The sequence below is a fragment of the Phocoena sinus genome, chromosome 2 (genome assembly GCF_008692025.1).
Source record: "Phocoena sinus isolate mPhoSin1 chromosome 2, mPhoSin1.pri, whole genome shotgun sequence".
Taxonomy (NCBI): Eukaryota; Metazoa; Chordata; class Mammalia; order Artiodactyla; family Phocoenidae; genus Phocoena; species Phocoena sinus.
In genome coordinates this window covers 176,679,935-176,697,465 of record NC_045764.1, presented here as the reverse complement: position 1 = coordinate 176,697,465, position 17,531 = coordinate 176,679,935, and the positions used below count along the sequence as shown (strand labels likewise).

The 17,531-nt window shown below is 43.2% G+C and overlaps 1 protein-coding gene across 3 annotated transcripts in view; it reads left to right on the top strand.

The window, feature by feature from the left end:
• PPP1R13B (protein phosphatase 1 regulatory subunit 13B) overlaps positions 1-17,531 on the top strand; it is an 83,409-nt gene that overhangs the window by 27,647 nt on the left and 38,231 nt on the right. For 2 of the 3 annotated variants that reach the window (XM_032624612.1, XM_032624611.1), the window contains exons 2-4: positions 2,237-2,384; positions 7,344-7,463; positions 15,232-15,308. In XM_032624612.1, coding sequence (XP_032480503.1) covers positions 2,237-2,384; positions 7,344-7,463; positions 15,232-15,308 — 345 coding nt within the window. Of the gene's footprint in view, positions 1-2,236; positions 2,385-2,705; positions 2,794-7,343; positions 7,464-15,231; positions 15,309-17,531 lie in introns of those variants that run through there. The other variant, XM_032624613.1, reaches the window with a different exon arrangement.

The window sequence follows — 17,531 nt, the reverse complement described above, 5'->3', positions numbered from 1 at the left end:
AGAGAAATGTGTTTATAACATCCTAGAAGAACTGAAGGAAAAGTGCTTGTTGAACAGACTGGGTGTATCTTACTTAGATCATGAGTAGTGTTTCCTCAGTTCTGTGGTATGGTGGAGGTTTTATATTTTGTCTGTCATTCGTGGAGTCGACCGGATTTCACAGTGCCTCCCATACATCAGATACTGATCAGGCAATAGGAACAAAAGATTCAAAAGTGAATTGCTTGGAGGCACGTAGAGCCTAGGGTGATGTAATAAAGATGTGTGTGAAGAGCTACTAGATCACAAAGGAAGGAACATGTAGCCTCCTTGGTGAGAGGAGGTGGTGAAGGGAGGTTTTGCAAAGGTGGTAGCATATGAGCTGAGTTTCGAAGGGTGAATAGGAGTTTACAGGCAAACAGGAAGGGCACTGGGGCAGAGGGACAGCGGCCTGAGAGAACTTGGACTTGAGGGAGCAAGGTTCATTGTGGGAAGGCACTAGGACTGGAAGGCTAGGAAGGTTGTGAGGAATCTTTTACCCATGATAGGAGTTTGCAGTTTATCCTGTAGTCTAGGCTTTCTCGGAGGGCATTCTGTGGAAATCCAAGCCCCATGAGAGTCTCTGGGGGAGAAAAGTTAGAGATTCACATGAACATTACAATGTTAGACTCTTGAGTGCTCAGTAAAGAAACCAGTTTCCTGTTTATAAACTCGAATAAATGTTTTGGGAAGGATTGCTATTAGGCAGCGCAGGGCTCCTGAATATTTTAAGCAAGGGAATGACTTCAACTGATTTACATTTAGGAAATTAAGTGGCAACAGTGAAGGGGTAGGTTGGAGTAAGGGGAGATTGGTGGCAAGAGAACAGTTCATAACTATTACTAGTTTTGGTAATAAAATCTGGCCGTCAGTATAGAGATGTTTAATCTCAAAATTTAGGAATTTAGGGCACTTCTAAGAAAAAAATATTTTAACAATGAACTAAAATACTTAGTTGACAGCCAAGATTTTGAGAGGAGAATTTTGGGACAAATGCAGATTTTGTTTCTGACTTTGATTAAAGATTAAACAGGGCTTCCCTGGTGGCGCAGTGGCTGAGAGTCCGCCTGCCGATTCAGGGGACACGGGTTCGTGCCCCGGTCCGGGAAGATCCCACATGCCACGGAGCGGTTAGGCCCGTGAGCCATGGCTGCTGAGCCTGTGTGTCCGGAGCCTGTGCTCCACAATGAGAGAGGCCACAACAGTGAGAGGCCCGTGTACCGCAAAAAAAAAAAAAAAAAAAAAAAGATTAAAGAAAATCTTTGGTTTAAATTTTACTTTAGGGGTAATGTTTTTTAAAAATCCCTTATGATACAATCTCTTGAGTTCTTAGATCAAAGTGGTAGGGTTTTTAAAAGTTTTTTTAAAATAATGCTGGATTAAATTTTCAAATACATTATAATATACCTTCATTTAAGGACCATTTTCATTTCTTTTACTGTGATATATTATTTCTTCAGTCAATTTTTAAAAATAGATTGGATTTTTGGTCTTTCTGGTACCAGTTTTTAGGAGCCTTTTATATATTGAGGAGATTGGCTTTTTATATGTGATATTAGTTACAAGTATTTTTCCCCAGTTAGTCTTTTTTGCTTTGTAAAAGATCCCTGTGTTTTATTACCTGAATATATCTTTTTCTGTGGTGTCTGGTTTTTGAGTCATAGGTAGAAAGGGCTCTGTACTCCAAGGTTATAAAAAGGAATTTACCCAGTTTTGGTCTGGAATCTTTACAATTTTGTGATTTATATTTAAATATTTGATCTGTTAGGAACTTACGCTTGTGTATGATGTGCAGTATGAATCACTTTTTCCAGATGGGTATTTTAATTGCCCAGGCATCGTTCATTATATAGTCTTTTCCTTCCTCAGTTTTGGAGATACCCTGCTTCATCATTTACCATTTTCTGTTTCTGGACTTTGTAATTTGTCCCGTTGATCTATTTATGTGCTGTTGCCATACTGTTTTGAGGCTTTATAATATCTAGAAGTGCTAGTTTCCTTCTAATACTCCTCTTTTGGCATTTTCCTGACTTGTCTTATATTTTAATTTTTCTACATGAACTTTAGGATCAGCTTAACCTGTCCCGTAAGCATTCTGGCAGGGCGGAGTGGCAGTGAGGAGTGGGGTGTGGGGGGGATCACTTTTAATTTACAGATTAATCTCTTATTGATAGGATGACTCTAAGTTTGTAGCTTTAATTTAATCTTTCTCTTACAGATGATATTAACCGTGTTCTTGAGCAACAATGAACAGATTTTAACAGAAGTTCCCATAACACCAGAAACAACATGTCGGGATGTTGTAGAATTTTGCAAGGAACCTGGAGAAGGCAGTTGCCATTTAGCTGAAGTGTGGAGAGGAAATGGTATGTATTAGGCTCTATAAAGATGACTAAGTACATGAAATCCAGTGTTTATTGAATACAGAATGTTGTTTCCGGTTCTTTGTTATCTGGGGTAATAAGGAATTGAGTAAAGTAAAAACTATTTTATCGCATGAGGATAGGATGTTATAAATGCTGTTTGCAAAGAAGTGTGTTCTGTGATTTGACCCTCACCGTAGCCATGTGGAAGAAGCCGGGAAAGCAGATCTGGTTCTTGTGTGAAGGCTTTCTGACATCACTACTGACCAAACGAGAGTTCCCTGTCCACTGAGGCCTTACAGTGTTTCGTTTGTTGCATGTCAGGTTGTTGATCTGCTTTTCTTCTCCCTACGGTAACTTCACGAAGACAAAATCACTGTGGTGTTCCCCTGCGCACAAAGCCTTTTAAATAGTAAGTGCTTCATAAATATTTGCTTATTAAGTTGAGAAGAGTTAATACTGGCTCTTACATTTAAGGATTTGTCAGCTAGCTGGGCAGAGATGATCAGTGTAGGTAATATAATTACCGAATACAGAAAATTCTGCAAAATAATGTGGATTCTCATGGAGATGTGGAATTGAACTGGGATAGGATACACCAGGCGAGGGGAGCAGTGTGAGGGAAGGACAAGAGACGAGCATGGAGAAGGCGTGCTCCTCAGACAGCACTGAGAGGAGGGGCCCAGGAGGGTGGGAACTAGACTGGCAAGGCCACCTGCTCTGACAGCGTGTGGAAGGAGGTAACTGTGTGCATGGATGGGTCTGAGTCAGGAAGCAAGAGAGTGGTCATTTGGAACATGCTGTGTATGAGGTGGGTGTCCAGATGGATGTGTTTAAAGGACACTTAGGGATAATCAGTGAATTCTTACACTTTTTAAAAATAATTTTTTAATTGAGGTATAATTGACATACAACATTTTATTAGTTTGAAATGTACTATATAATTATTTGATATTTGTATATATTGTGAAATGATCACCACAGTAAGTCTAGTTAGCATCCATTACTGCACACAGTTACAGAATATTTTTTCTTGTGATGAGAACTTTTAAGGTCTACTCTTTTAGCAACTTCAAATATGCAGTATGTTTTTTTTTTTAATTTATTTTTGGTGGCATTGGGTCTTCGTTGCTGTGCACAGGTTTTCTCTAGTTGCAGCGAGTGGGGGCTACTTTTCATTGTGGTGCGTGGGCTTCTCATTGCGGTGGCTTCTCTTGTTGCAGAACATAGGCTGTAGGTGCGTGGGCTTCAGTAGTTATGGCACATGGGCTCATTAGTTGTGGCTCACAGGTTCTAGAGCACAGGCTCAGTAGTTGTTGCTCCGCAGCATGTAGGATCTTCCCGGACCAGGAATCGAACCCATGTCCCCTGAATTGGCAGGCAGATTCTTAACCACTGTGCCACCAGGGAAGTCCCTGCAGTATGTATTGTTAACTCTGGTCACCATGATGTACATTACATCCCCAGTAAGAGTTCTTTATATATTGTAGATACAGGTCCCTTATTAGGTGTATGATTTGTAAATATTTTCTTCCAAAGTCTTGTGCTTTTAATGTTATCCTTCAGATTCAGAGTAAAAACTTTAAGGACACATTGAGAGAAACTTGACTTTGATAAATGGTGGACTATTTACTAAAGTAGAAGTAAGAGGCCAGGTCCTCAGTTATCAGTCTGATATCAGCTACAGGAAGAGGGGTGTTAAGTAATTGCAGTTTTTAGAGGACTAATGTTAGAGCCTGGTCATTCCATCATTGTTTGCTCTTCTCTAGCCTCTTAGCACTCGTGCTTTTTGTGGCTTGCTGTCACTTCTTATTCCTTATCTGCCCCTTATATTAGTCTGGGAGAGCCCCAGTGGTCCCTGGCCGCTTGAGTCACTCATTTGTTGCAGTCCTTGGCTCCAGGGCCATCTGAAATCATAACCTGTGGTCTAGCCTCATCAGGAATGAGGCCTACCTCCTCGGAGCACAGAGGGTCACAGCCACTGCTCCCACTGTCTAGAACAGTCCCTAGCACCCACGCACCTTTGCCTCTCATCCCTTCCTTGAATCTCAGAGTGTGTTAAGGGTCCCTCCCCTTTGCTCCAGTACTGTCATTGTATTTATCAAAACATAATATGGTAGCTTTCATCTCTCTCTGTCTTATTGGACTAAAATTCCTGAAGGCAGGAACTTGTTTGTTCACCATCATACTGCCAGTGCCCAGCCTGTTTCTCATAATAGGCCCTGAGTAAACACTTAAATCATTGAGTAAATTGGAGCAGCAAAGCGAGGTCTTGAAGAGATGGTGGTGGATGAGATTCAAAGGAAGGGGAAAAAGCACAGCCTTTCTCTGTCTTTTTTACCCCAGAGGAACCCTTAAGGTAATATTCAGATTTTGGAGAACGCTTTGCATAAAAATGATTGCATCTATAACACATGGTATACTCATGTCATCAGTATTCAGAAATATGATACTCCAATGTAATTGTCAGTGCTTTTGAGAAGAGAGTATTTCTCTGTGGATCTGTGTATTACTTTGCTCAGGCCGCCATAACAAAGTAACACAAACTGGGTGGCTTAAATAAGAGAAATTTATCTTTTCACAATTCTGGAGGCTAGAGGTCTGAGATCAAGGTGTCAGCAAGGTTGGTTTCTCCTGAGGCCTCTCTCCTTGGCTTGTAGACAGCAGTCTTCTCCCTGTGTCCTTACATGGCCTTCCGTCTGTATCTGTGTCCTAATCTCTTCTTAAAGGGACACCAGTCATTTGGATTAGGGTGCACCCTAATGCCCTCATTTTAACTTATTACCTCTTTAAAGATCCTGTCTTCAAATAAGGTCACATTCTGAGGTACTAGGGGTTAGGACTTCAGCATATGAATTTGTGTGTGAAGGGACACAACCCAGCCCATAACAGTCTGTTAACTTGGCCAGCTTATTATCCTGATCTTTTTGTGGTTCCCTTCCTCGAGTATGTCAGCTCTCATGCAAATCAGGAGTGTAGGTAGAACCTTCAGTTTTTCTTTTTGTGAAATTTCCTACTTGATTTTCTTTTTGCCTTATCCAAGAATGGCTGAAAGTCTTATCATAGATTTCTCCATTACATAAGATGCTAATGAGGTATAGTATGCTATTAATTCTACATGATACATGTGGGGTAGTTTTGTTTTCGCTTTAAAACAGAAATACGTTTTAGTTAACCCTTCTTATTTAAAAAAGGTAGTGAAGCTTAGCTTGCTTTTCTTGAAGTTAGTCTTTAAAATTTTTTTACTTATAAAGGGAAACATTTTTTTCAATAACTGGCTTTAAGGCAAAATTGGAGTTTTAACTTTATAAAGTTATGCTCAGACTTGGTAGATTTAAGTGGGGATTGTAAACTGATTTTAATTAATGTGAAAAAAATTTGTAAGCCAAAGCAATATGAATAAAAATATGGCCTAAGACACAATGTTATGTAAAACCAAGGGACACGATTAGGCTTAAACATGGGCCTCACAGCTATAAAACTACAATATACAAGTTCTTAAAAATCTTTTTTATAGGCCTATATCCATAAAAAGTGTTACTTTCAAAACTAAAAATATGGAATGATATTTCTTCATTAGTGTTCAGTTTGTGCTTGCTTTTTGTTGTACAAATACTCAGTTCAGAGTTGAACTAAGCACACACAGACTTCATTTTCAACTGAGATGAGATGATTTATGTCCTTGCCCTTGATGTTGGCTGAATAGGCAAAGCTTGCCTGCACATGTAGGAAGATGAAATGGCAGCAGCACAGTGTGCGCTGCATTTCTATGAATGGTGGGGTTTTCTTCCTTACGGAAGTCTGGCACTTATCTAGGACTGAACAGTAAATCACACCTTGAATGTATGATAAGGCTGCAGCTTGCACAGCTCTTTCTCTTGACTCAGTGTCGGGTTCTCAGGCTGAGCAGGAGGAGCCTCTCGCCCAGACATACTCCTGTGTTGAGAGGAGCCAAAATATGGTTCGGTCTTGTCCTGCTCCTCTCCCACGCCAGGCCGTTTGCTGTGAGCCTTGGAACTTGCCGATATCCTTTCTCGCTTTCAAGCCCAAGCAGCAGTGGGAACATTTCAAGATTTCCTTTTAATTGAGATAAAATTCACATAGCATAAAAATCCCCATTTTAGTGTACAACTTCGTGGTTTTTAGGACATTCTCAGTGTTGTGCAACTATCTCCAAACTCTGTACCTCCCCATTCCTTCCTCCCCCAGGCAACCACTGTATTACTTTCTGGCTCTATGTGTTTGACTATTTTAGGCATCTCATATAAATTGTATCATATAATATGTGACTTTTTAAAAAAGTATTTATTTTTTAATGTGTGACTTTTTGATCTAGCTTTTTTCTCTTAGCATGTTTTCAGGATTCATCCATGTTGTAGCATGTATCAATACTTAATTTCTTTTTTTGGCTGCAAATATCCATTGTATGATATACAACAGTTTATTTATCCTCTCATCAGTTAATGGACCCTTGGGTTGTTTCCACTTCTTGGCTACTATGAATACTGCTGCTGTGGACATTCACGTACCGGTGTTTGTGTGGGCTAGCTGTATTGCCAGCAAGTGCGTTGTCAAGCCTTTATACATCTGATTGCCACCTGTAACATTTTAATGAATAACAAGATTCAACCAATTTGTTAATGTGTTTCTTTGAGAGAGTGGGAGGCATACTGCTTCATGATAAATATACTAAAGGACATTTTTTTCACTGTTCCCCATTTAATGTGCAGAATTGCTTTTATGTTTACTTCTTTGTGTTTATATGTTACCTAAATTATTTCCCCTTCATGGTCTTGTTTTCACTTTATTAAAGTTAAAATTCAGTGCTTGTAATATCCTTGAATTCTAATATATGTGTACATTTATTTTAAATTATTTTTATTCATTTTTTACTTTTGGTACGAGTCATTTTGTTTGTTTCTGAGAAAAGTAAGATTTTTTGTTTGTTTGTTTTTTTCCTAGAGCGTCCCATACCCTTTGATTATATGATGTATGAACATCTTCAGAAGTGGGGGCCACGAAGGGAAGAAGTGAAATTTTTTCTTCGACATGAAGATTCCCCAACCGAGAGCAGTGAACAAGGTAGATAAGTGCTTTTTTTCCCCCATTTGCTAATTTTTGCCATAAAAGTTAATTCAAACATTAAATTAATTAAAATTAATTTAAGAATTAACAGGAGTAAATATTAAATTATTCACGATTTCCCCCCCTTCACTTACAAGTGGTGAGAGGGAGAGTTGGTATCTCACAGGTTTTTTGACCTCTGTTATTGCAGTTTATGATTATTTCACACTTTCAGCCTCCTCCTCAGGATCCTAAGTTAGTCACGTAATGCACTGAAACATGTAAGGGGACCTGCTGATGAAAGGGATTGCTTTTGATAAATATCACATGGCTGAAATCTCTAGATTTTAAGAATAAATGAAACCATGAAAGGATCATAAAAATTCTGGGAAATATATATATATTTATATAGTATCTATATATGTGTATATATACACATACATGTATATGGAGAGAGAAAGAAAAACAGAAAAATAAGAACAAGACCTAAGTGGGGAGTTCTCTGGTGGCCTAGTGGTTAGGATTCCGGGCTTTCACTGCCACAGCCTGGGTTCAGTCCCTGGTTGGGGAACTGAGATCCTGCAAGCTGCACGGTGTGGCCAAAAAAAAAAAAAAAAAAAAAAAAAAAAGAACAAGGCCTAAGTGTAACTAACTCTAAACCATAATAGAGAAGACAAACCGAATTATTAAAATAAAAAACCAAAAAAAACCTCTTTGCATGGCAGTAACCACATTAAAGCAAGGTCAAAAGACAAATTATAAACTGGGAAACAGCATGTATAGCTCATATTGCAAAGGGCTAATTTCCTTTACGTAAAATGATAAGGAAAAAAACAGTAAAAAAAATAGACAAAATATACAAACCCGATGTTCACAGAAAAGGAAATATTCATGACCCAGAAATATATGCAAAGAAGTTCAGCCTTACTCCTAATAAAAGAAATGTAGGAAAAACACTGAGATACTCTATTTCACCTGTCACGTGGCCAAGATTAGAACATTTAATAACACAGTGTTGGCAAGAACGCTGAGAAACAGGCAGTCTTCCACATTGTTGGCAGCTTCTGTAGAGGGCAGTTTGGTGGTATCTGTTAAGCTTACAAAAGCATGAAACCTTTCACCCAGCAATCTCACTTTTGAGAATTTATCCTAAAGCTGTGTCTGCACACATACAAAATGACATATACATAGTGTAACTCATGGGCACTGCTGGTAGGAGCAGCCTTCAATGCCTCCAGGGGCGTCGGCTGAAGAAACTGGAGTACATCTGCTCTGTGCCCTGTCCCAAACCACTTCCTGCACTTGTCACTTGAATAAGCACAGTGTACACACATGCTGCCTCCTGTGTAACAGAGATGAAAGAGTAATGACGTATTCTGTGTTGGCTTGTGTGTATGAAATATCTTTGGAACGATAAGTAAGAAACTGGTAACATGGCTAGCCTGGGGGGAAGGCTGCTGGGTAGGGGAAGGAGGGAGGGAAAATTGGTCATTTATATCTTTTGGTTCCTTTTGAATTTTTAAAAAAATTTATTTTATTTATTTTTGGCTGTGTGGGTCTTCGTTGTGGCGTGCGGGCTTCTCATTGAGGTGGCTTCTCTTGTTGCACAGCATGGGCTCTAGGCACACGGACTTCAGTAGTTGTGGTGTGCAGGCTCAGTAGTTGTGGCTCGTGGGCTGTAGAGCGCAGGCTTAGTAGTCGTGGTGCACGGGCCTAGTTGCTCTGCGGCATGTGGGATCTTCCTGGACCAGGGCTCAAACCCACGTCCCCTGCATTGGCAGGCGGATTCTCAACCACTGCACCACCAGAGAAGCCTGTTTCCTTTTGAATTTTGAATGATAGGAATATACTACTTTTTAAAAAAAAATTTTATTGGAGTATAGTACATTTACAATGTTGTGTTAGTTTCAGGTATACAGCAAAATGAATCTATTATACATATACATATATCCACTGTTTTTTAGATTCTTTTCTCAAATAGGCCATTACAGAGTACTGAGTAGAGTTCCCTGTGCTGTACAGTAGATCCTTATTAGTTATCTATTTTATATATAGCAGTGTGTATATGTCAATACCAATTTCCCATAAACTACTTATTTTTTAATTAAAATTTAAAATAAGGGAATCTTTTTTTTGGAAAGCATATACACTGTACAGTTAAGAAAGAAACCTTTGTTATTTAATGGTGATTATGGATTACTTCTGGTATTTAAAAAAAAAACAATGAAAGGACATCCTTTTGTAAAAAGAAGGTTCCTTTATTACAAGTTATCCCTCTTTATTTATTTATTTTTTGCTGAGCCACATGGCTTATGGGATCTGAGTTCCCCGACCAGGGATTGAACCCACATCTTCTGCATTGGAAGCACAGAGTCTTAAGCACTGGACCGCCAGGGTAGTCCCTAGCTGTATTTTTTTTTTAATACCTATTTATTTATTTGGCTACTTCAGGTCTTTGTTGCAGCGCATGGGTTCCTCGTTGTAGTGCGCGGGCTTCTCTCTAGTGGTATGCAGGTTTTTCTGTGTCTAGTTGTGGTGCACGGGCTCCAGGGCTCATGGGCTCTGTAGTTTGTGGCACGCGGGCTCTCTCGTTGAGGTGCGCAAGCTCAGTAGTTATGGCGAGTTGCCCCATGGCATGTGGGATCTTAGTTCCTTGACCAGGGATTGAACCTGCGTCCTTGCATTAGAAGGCGGATTCTTTACCCCTGGACCACCAAGGAAGTCCCTGTATTTTTAATTAAAGGATATTTTGCCCCTAGGATGAGCTACTGTCTGCTTTAAAATCATCTTCCCATAGCTGTAAATATCATGCTGTTTTTCACAATGCATCATTACTTCTGGTTTTTTTGTTTTTTTTTTTTTTGCGGTACACGGGCCTCTCACCGTTGTGGCCTCTCCCGCCGCGGAGCACAGGCTCCAGATGCGCAGGCTCAGCGGCCATGGCTCACGGGCCCAGCCGCTCCATGGCACGCGGGATCCTCCCGGACCGGGGCACAAACCCGCGTCCCCTGCGTCAGCAGGCGGACCCCCAACCACTGCACCACCAGGGAAGCCCTACCTCTCGTTTTTATTTCACTGGGTGCTGGTCATCTGGAGTCAGGAGACCAAGACTCCAGGCCTAGCTCTTCATCCATTTCTACCTTAGAAAAGGGCCCTGCCTCTCTGGACGGACTCCTCCTGAGGAGGATTAGACTAGCTGGCAGTTAAAGCGCTGTTCTAGTGCTAAGAACTTACTTTAACGCTCTACCTGAGTGCTCCAAATATTTATACCCTATAGTTAAATGAAAAGTTTTATATTTTACTTTAATCATTATAATATATGTACATAACCCTTACTGTCCCAGGATGGTGGAATGGGGGGAAGGTCTTATATTGTTCTCACTCTGTAAAGTCTGGAAGCGTTAGGGATACTTGAGAGAACTGTCTAGAGTTACAAGGAATGGGACAGCACTGACCTTCCAGTTGACCTTCATTGTCACACCGGATGCTGCTCAGTCTCGTGCTGACGTGGCAAGTACACCTGAGACAGTGGAAGAGCTGGATGCTGAGCTGTTTGAGGTTAGGGAGACAATGCGTCCCAGGGGGATGGCGCTCGAGATGAGGGCCTTGAAGAGGGAGTCGGACCTGGAGGGGAGAGTACAGAGCTGCTGCACTGAAGGCAGGAGACCAGGATGAAGGAGGCTCCGAGGGGGGTGGTGCCAGGGAGTACATCTTTCTCGACCCGGGCTGGTATGGAGGGTTGGTCAGGATTGGAAGAACCAAATTCATCACACGACTCTCATCACTTTTCACAACTTTCAGCAAAGTCCCTGCTTCCCTATTTAATACTCCTCAGCTTAGCTTTGATGGCATTTGTAATGGGACCCTGCTCATCTCCTCAACCTCACTGTCTCTTCTTTCTCTCTTCCACCATATTCTTAGTTGCATATTCATTCCCTGTCGTGCCCTAACTCAGAATTCCATCTTCCTCCAGCTGTGATGCTCCACCCTCTTCCCTTTTTCCTCTGCCTGTGCTTCTGCATGTTCTGCCTCTCTCTCAGAGCTCAAGAAGAAAGGTGGCAGGTAGAACAGCTCTCATTGGGTGCTGTGTCCTGTTTTATTTCTGTTCACTGAACTTCTCCTCCAGCTTTTTTTTTTTTTTTTTTTTTTTGCGGTACCCGGGCCTCTCACTGTTGTGGCCTCTCCTGCTGTGGAGCACAGGCTCCGGACGCGCAGGCTCAGCGGCCATGGCTCACGGGCCCAGCCGCTCCGTGGCATGTGGGATCTTCCCGGACCGCGGAACGAACCTGTGTCCCCTGCATCGGCAGGCGGACTCTCAACCACTGCGCCACCAGGGAAGCCCTCCAGCTTATATTCTAAGCAGCCAGAGGTGAAGATCCAAGACTCATGTTTCCTCTCTGCTCCCCACAGAGCTGAGGACAAGCCAGTTGTCACCGATATATATTGTTTAAAAGGAGTTACATTTGAGTATTTATTGCTTGTAGAACTATAAGATATAACAAGAAGTAAAGGACAACCCTGACTTAAAAGAGTAGGAATTCTCTATATGGAAGCTAGAGGAGAGTGTGGAGGACATTTCCTTCAATCACCTTGTATACCTGGGGGAACAGAAGCTTAACGTGTAAAGTAACTCGGTGCAGGTCATGTGCAGAGTGTAAGCTAGAATCCGGGGGCTGGTGTGATGGAGTTTGGAGTGAGGCCTCCTGGGTTCAGCACCGGCCCTGCTGCTTACTCAGTTTGGACCTTGGGCAAGTGACTTCCATCCCTGTGCCTTCGTTTCCTTACGTGCAGGTGCATTGGGTTGTGGTGGCAGTTAATGAGGCATCCTGGCGCAGTGCTAAGTGTCAGCTCTTACTATTACTTTCTGACTCCAGAATGCAAGATCATCAAGTTTCTTCTTTACCATCAAAGATTAAGTGGCACTTGATATAATTTCAATGTTGTGTGTTCTATAGTATTCTAATTTGATGGCTTGCTGTTTGCAAGAGGCAGCAATGATAGAATATTAAATTAACCCGAGTACCTTATTTCTTAAAAGTACTAATAACTAAGAATTTAATTTACCCTGTAAACTGATAGATGCTGTAGTCTAGGATGTGTGTATGCGTAATTTCTGCTAATAGGAAATATAATAGCTGTGATGAAATGGCTATTGTATATTCGACTATGTTCGGTGGCATACTCTGTCATTTCCATTTGTTTAACCTCATTTTTCATTATCACCTCCCTAAGGGCCCTTTACTGGATATAGTATTCTTACTTGCTCCTGTCTTCCCCCTATCAGATGTACTGTATATCTGTTTATGTACCCAGTAGCTTTGCTTTATACATAAAAAGAGTAAGATTTTTTTTTAAATAAATTTATTTATTTTTGGCTGCGTTGGGTCTTCGTTGCTGTGCACGGGCTTTCTCTAGTTGCGGCGAGTGGGGGCTACTCTTCGTTGCAGTGCACAGGCTTCTCATTGCAGTGGCTTCTCTTGTTGCGGAGCACGGGCTCTAGGCGCACGGGCTTCAGTGGTTGTGCCACGCGGGCTCAGTAGTTGGGACTCGCGGACTCTAGAGCGCAGGCCCAGTAGCTGTGGCTCACGGGCTTAGTTGCTCCACCACATGTGGGATCTTCCCGGAGCAGGGCTCAAACCCGTGTCCCCTGCATTGGCAGCTGGATTTGTAACCACTGTGCCACCAGGGAAGTCCAAGCTTTAATTTTTAATAAAAATTAATTGTGGTAAAATAACAGAGAAGAAACTCTGAAGTCTGGCTGTGGGCAAAGAGGCACCACTGGAAGGTGTGCTTCTTCTTGGACCCTCCCCTGCGGTCAGGGGTGCTGCAGCTCCCACCCAGCCTCCAGTCTGGGGCACAGAGTCACTCTCTGCACGGGGTGCAGCTGGTCGGAGGCTCAGAGCTGACCAGGAGGTAGCCTGTTCCAGCCAGCATTTCATCCAGGACCCAAGAGGGCTCCAGGAACCGGAAGGCGAAGGCCCAGGTCTGAGAACCGTGTCCTCAGGTCACAGAGCAGAGGAGACCCAGGCAGTGCCAGGAGTCAAGGTGAGGTTGGCAGGGGACAGGCCGCCCAGGAGGGGCGCCCCTGTGAGGCCCAAGAGCACCCCTCAGAAGAAGACCTGCCCATGGTCCCCATCTGTCACCCATGCCCACACTCCTGTCGGCAGCCCGACCCCGGTCATCAGGCCCCTGGTCCAGATGAGTGAGCTCTGCAAGCCTGAGGCAGACCTTCAGGCCCCAGTCCAGGCCCGGGGCCCAGTGGAGGCGCAGCGTTCGGGACCGAGGGGGAGGAGGCTGCAACCCCCTCGTCCTCCTCCTCCCCAGTCCGTGCCCACCCCCCAACCCAGGCCGAGTCCTTGTCCCAGGAGGCACTTGGTGTGCTGATGGCTGACCTGGTGGGGTTCCTGCTCCTCAAGTATCGCACCAAGGAGCCGACCTCCAAGGCGGAGATGCTGAGTATGATCCTCCGGGACCATTGGGACCACTTCCCCATGGTCTTCAGCCATGCCTGCGAGTGCATGCAGCTGGTCTGTGGCATGGACGTGAAGGAAGTGGACCCCAGCAAGCACACCTATGTACTGGTCCCCACCCTGGGCCTCACCTGGAATGCCATGCTGACCGATGGGCAGAGCACGCCCAAGGCTGGCCTCCTGGTGATGCTTCTGGCTGTGATCCTCCTGGAGGGTGAATGTGCCTCTGAGGAGGAGGTCTGGGAAGCACTGAGCATCATGGGGGTGTATGCAGGAAGCAGCACTGCATCTGTGGGGAGCCCAGGGAGCTGCTCACCAAAGTGTGGCTGCAGGAGGGCTACCTGGAGTACCGGCAGGTGCCCCACAGCAACCCCGCCCACTACGAGTTCCTGTGGGGTTCCTGGGGCCAACATGGAGACCAGCAAGTGGCAGGTCCTGGAGTATCTGCTCAGGGTCCATCGATGGGATCCCAGGTCCTTCCCATCCCTGTCTGCAGAGGCTGTGAGCATTGAGGAAGAGGGGCCCTGAGCCAGAGCAGCAGCCAGGCTCCTTCCAGGTCCACGTCCAGCAGCTTTTCTTGCAGGGCAGGAAGGGAGGCTGATCCTCCACTGTGAGTTTGAAGAGGGAGCAGTCAGCCTTCTAAGTAGTGAGGGTCTGGGAGAGTTAGGGGAACACGGTGTATAGCATCTTTGGGTTCCTGTTGTGTATGATGACATGGAATTTCATCTCTGTTTTCTTTAGGAATTCTTCAAATATTCCTTTTAAAAGAAGGCTTAATAAGCTTCGGTATCTAAGTTTGTGAATGGCATTGATCACACATGTATTTGCGCTAATTCAGTTCAACGACAAGAGTTTTGCTATTTTGTAAAACAGATTGTGAGATTCCCATATTATTTTGTGATCCTGAACAAGATAACATGGCATTGGAATATGAATCTCTTGGAAATGAGAAAGAACTTTAGAATAAAATTGATGAGGTCAAGAAAAAGAGAAATAAAAGTTAATTCTAAAAAATATATATATACACACACACACATAACGTAAAATTTACCATCTTGACCATTTTCTAAGTGTTAGAAACTTTTTGATGTAAAGCAATTTCAAAATTCTGAAATAGAATATTAGAAAAAATTTTCATTTAAACAACTTTATGTATACAGGTTGATTATAAGACATTTTTTCAACTGTACTAATTTTTGAGTTGTCCAGCCTGGTATTTTATACTTGTGTTCAATAAATATTTGAATAAGTGAAGCAATGATAAAATACCCCTTTTCTAGTATGTCTTTTAGTAAGTTTGGCCTTCATTTCTCTAGGTGGCCATCAGACCCAAGAGCAAAGAACTCAGAGAAATGTAATAAATGTACCTGGAGAAAAACGCACTGAAAATGGGGTAAGTAATAGTGAATTAAATTGAAAAATTTTAATTGCTTTTTATAGGTACTAATGAATTGGGGTTATAATTTATTTTTAAAGAATTAATTTTGGGGTAGTGCTAACCGAAAACAATAAAACAGCCAATTATTTTACCAGCAAAACAAGTTTATTTGGGAACAGTGAAGAATTGCAATTCAGGACCCGCAGCTCTGGACAACCACATCCCAGTCCTCTAAAGCAAGAGGAAACTCTTTTTTAGAGGAGAAGGGGAAGTTGGGAGGGGCCGCTGTCAACAAAAAGTCTGTTGGAGGAACCTGGGAGTTTGAAGTATGGTGGCTTTACATTGGCTGAATTGTTGTCAGGCAAAGAGGAGATCGTTCTTCCTGCTGCTGGTGGCAGTAGAATGGTGTTACTTCCTCTGGGGATGCACAGTACATCTCTTCCTCTTGGGATCTGCACCAGTGTCTAGTGGTATGTGTGTGAGAGCTCCCCATTGTGGCTTCCCAACTCCATTTTCCTGAGGTTGCCCTTTATTTTCACAGAAGTTGTCATTTCTGTTGAATATTTCAGACATTTTTATGAAGTTATAAAGTGGCAGTCACTTGAGTGGTAATAGTTTTATCAATCCACACCATGGCCCATGCACTGGATGGTCTCAAGCAGAGCAGTGCTCTCCATGCCCGTTACATGTTGCCGCCCACAGCATGTCCTGGAGCAGCAGCTGCATGTGTGCCTCTGTGCTCATGACAATGGCCTGTCTCCAGGAAGCAAATGGTCTAGTCTCTAGACTAAGAGATGGGCAGGCAGACTTGCTTTGTATCTTCAGTGTTGATGTCTTGATCCTTCTGTCAGGTCTTAAAAGACAAAGTGGCTGGTGGGTTGAAGTCTTCATAGGTGCCTCCAGGAAAGAGAACTTCCTTTATCATATGGTGTAGAGTTGGAGAATAGGCCTAACATTGATATAGGTGAGGAATTTTGTCTAAGTAGAAGCGTTCTTTTTTTTTCTTCTTTTTTTAATATTTATTTATTTTATTTGGTTGCATCGGGTCTTCGTTGCAGCAGGTGGGCTCCTTTGTGACTTGCAGGCTCCTTTGTTGTGGCACATGGGCTCCTTAGCTGTGGCATGCATGTGGAATCTAGTTCCCTGACCAGGGATTGAACCTGGCCCCCTGCATTGGGAGCACTGAGTCTTATCCACTGTGCCACCAGGGAAGTCCTAAAGGGTTCTTTTTAAGAAATACATGTTAAAAGAATGAGCAGAAATGAATGAACGAGGGTGAATGAATGAGAGAAGGAAGAATGAGAAATTTTCACCATGGTCTTTTCTGGAAGTTTTAGTAATAAGTTTTCCAAATAATTTTCAGGCTGGAGAATTAGTTTCTTTTTCTGGCTCTGCCACTAACTAGGTGTGTAGCCTTGGGCGGGTCACCCCCTGGCATGTGCTTGGCACAGCTATACACTGGAAAAAGCACCGGCCTGGAGTGCGGAGGGCCCATGCTCAGACACGGCTTCAGAACTTTCTAACTAGCTAAGTCTGAGCAAGTTACTTTGCCTCTGTACTTTCCAACTCGCTATTATTGATTTCCGATTTTATTTCTTTTATTGGCTACCATTGTGACTTTAAATGATATACTTAAGTCTCTATTTCTTTGTATGATAAACTTTAAACCATGTCTCTGGACCTCCCTTCTTGTAAGATGAGGGTATTAGCACCCCCTCCCTTTTCTCCGTCTCCCCTTCCCTCCTGTCCTACCTTCCAGCTTTTTCAGCTGTACTTTTCTTTTTTTTTTTTTTTTTTATTTTTGCGGTACGTGGGCCTCTCACTGCTGTGGCCTCTCCTGTTGCGGAGCACAGGCTCCGGACGCGCAGGCGTAGCGGCCATGGCTCACAGGCCCAGCCGCTCTGCGGCATGTGGGATCCTCCCGGACCTGTGTCCCCTGCGTTGGTAGGCAGACTCCCAACCACTGCGCCACCAGGGAGGCCCTTTTTTTTTTTTAATTTATTTATTTTTGGCTGTGTTGGGTCTTTGTTGCTAAGCACAGGCTTTCTCTAATTGCAGCAAGTAGGGGCTACTCTTTGTTGCAGTGCGCGGTTTTGTTCTCATTGCGGTGGCTTCTCTTGTTACGGAGCATGGGCTCTAGGTGTGCAGGCTTCAGTAGTTGTGGCACGTGGGCTCAGTAGTTGTGGCATGTGGGCTCAGTAGTTGTGGCTCGCGGGCTCTAGAGAACAGGCTCAGTAG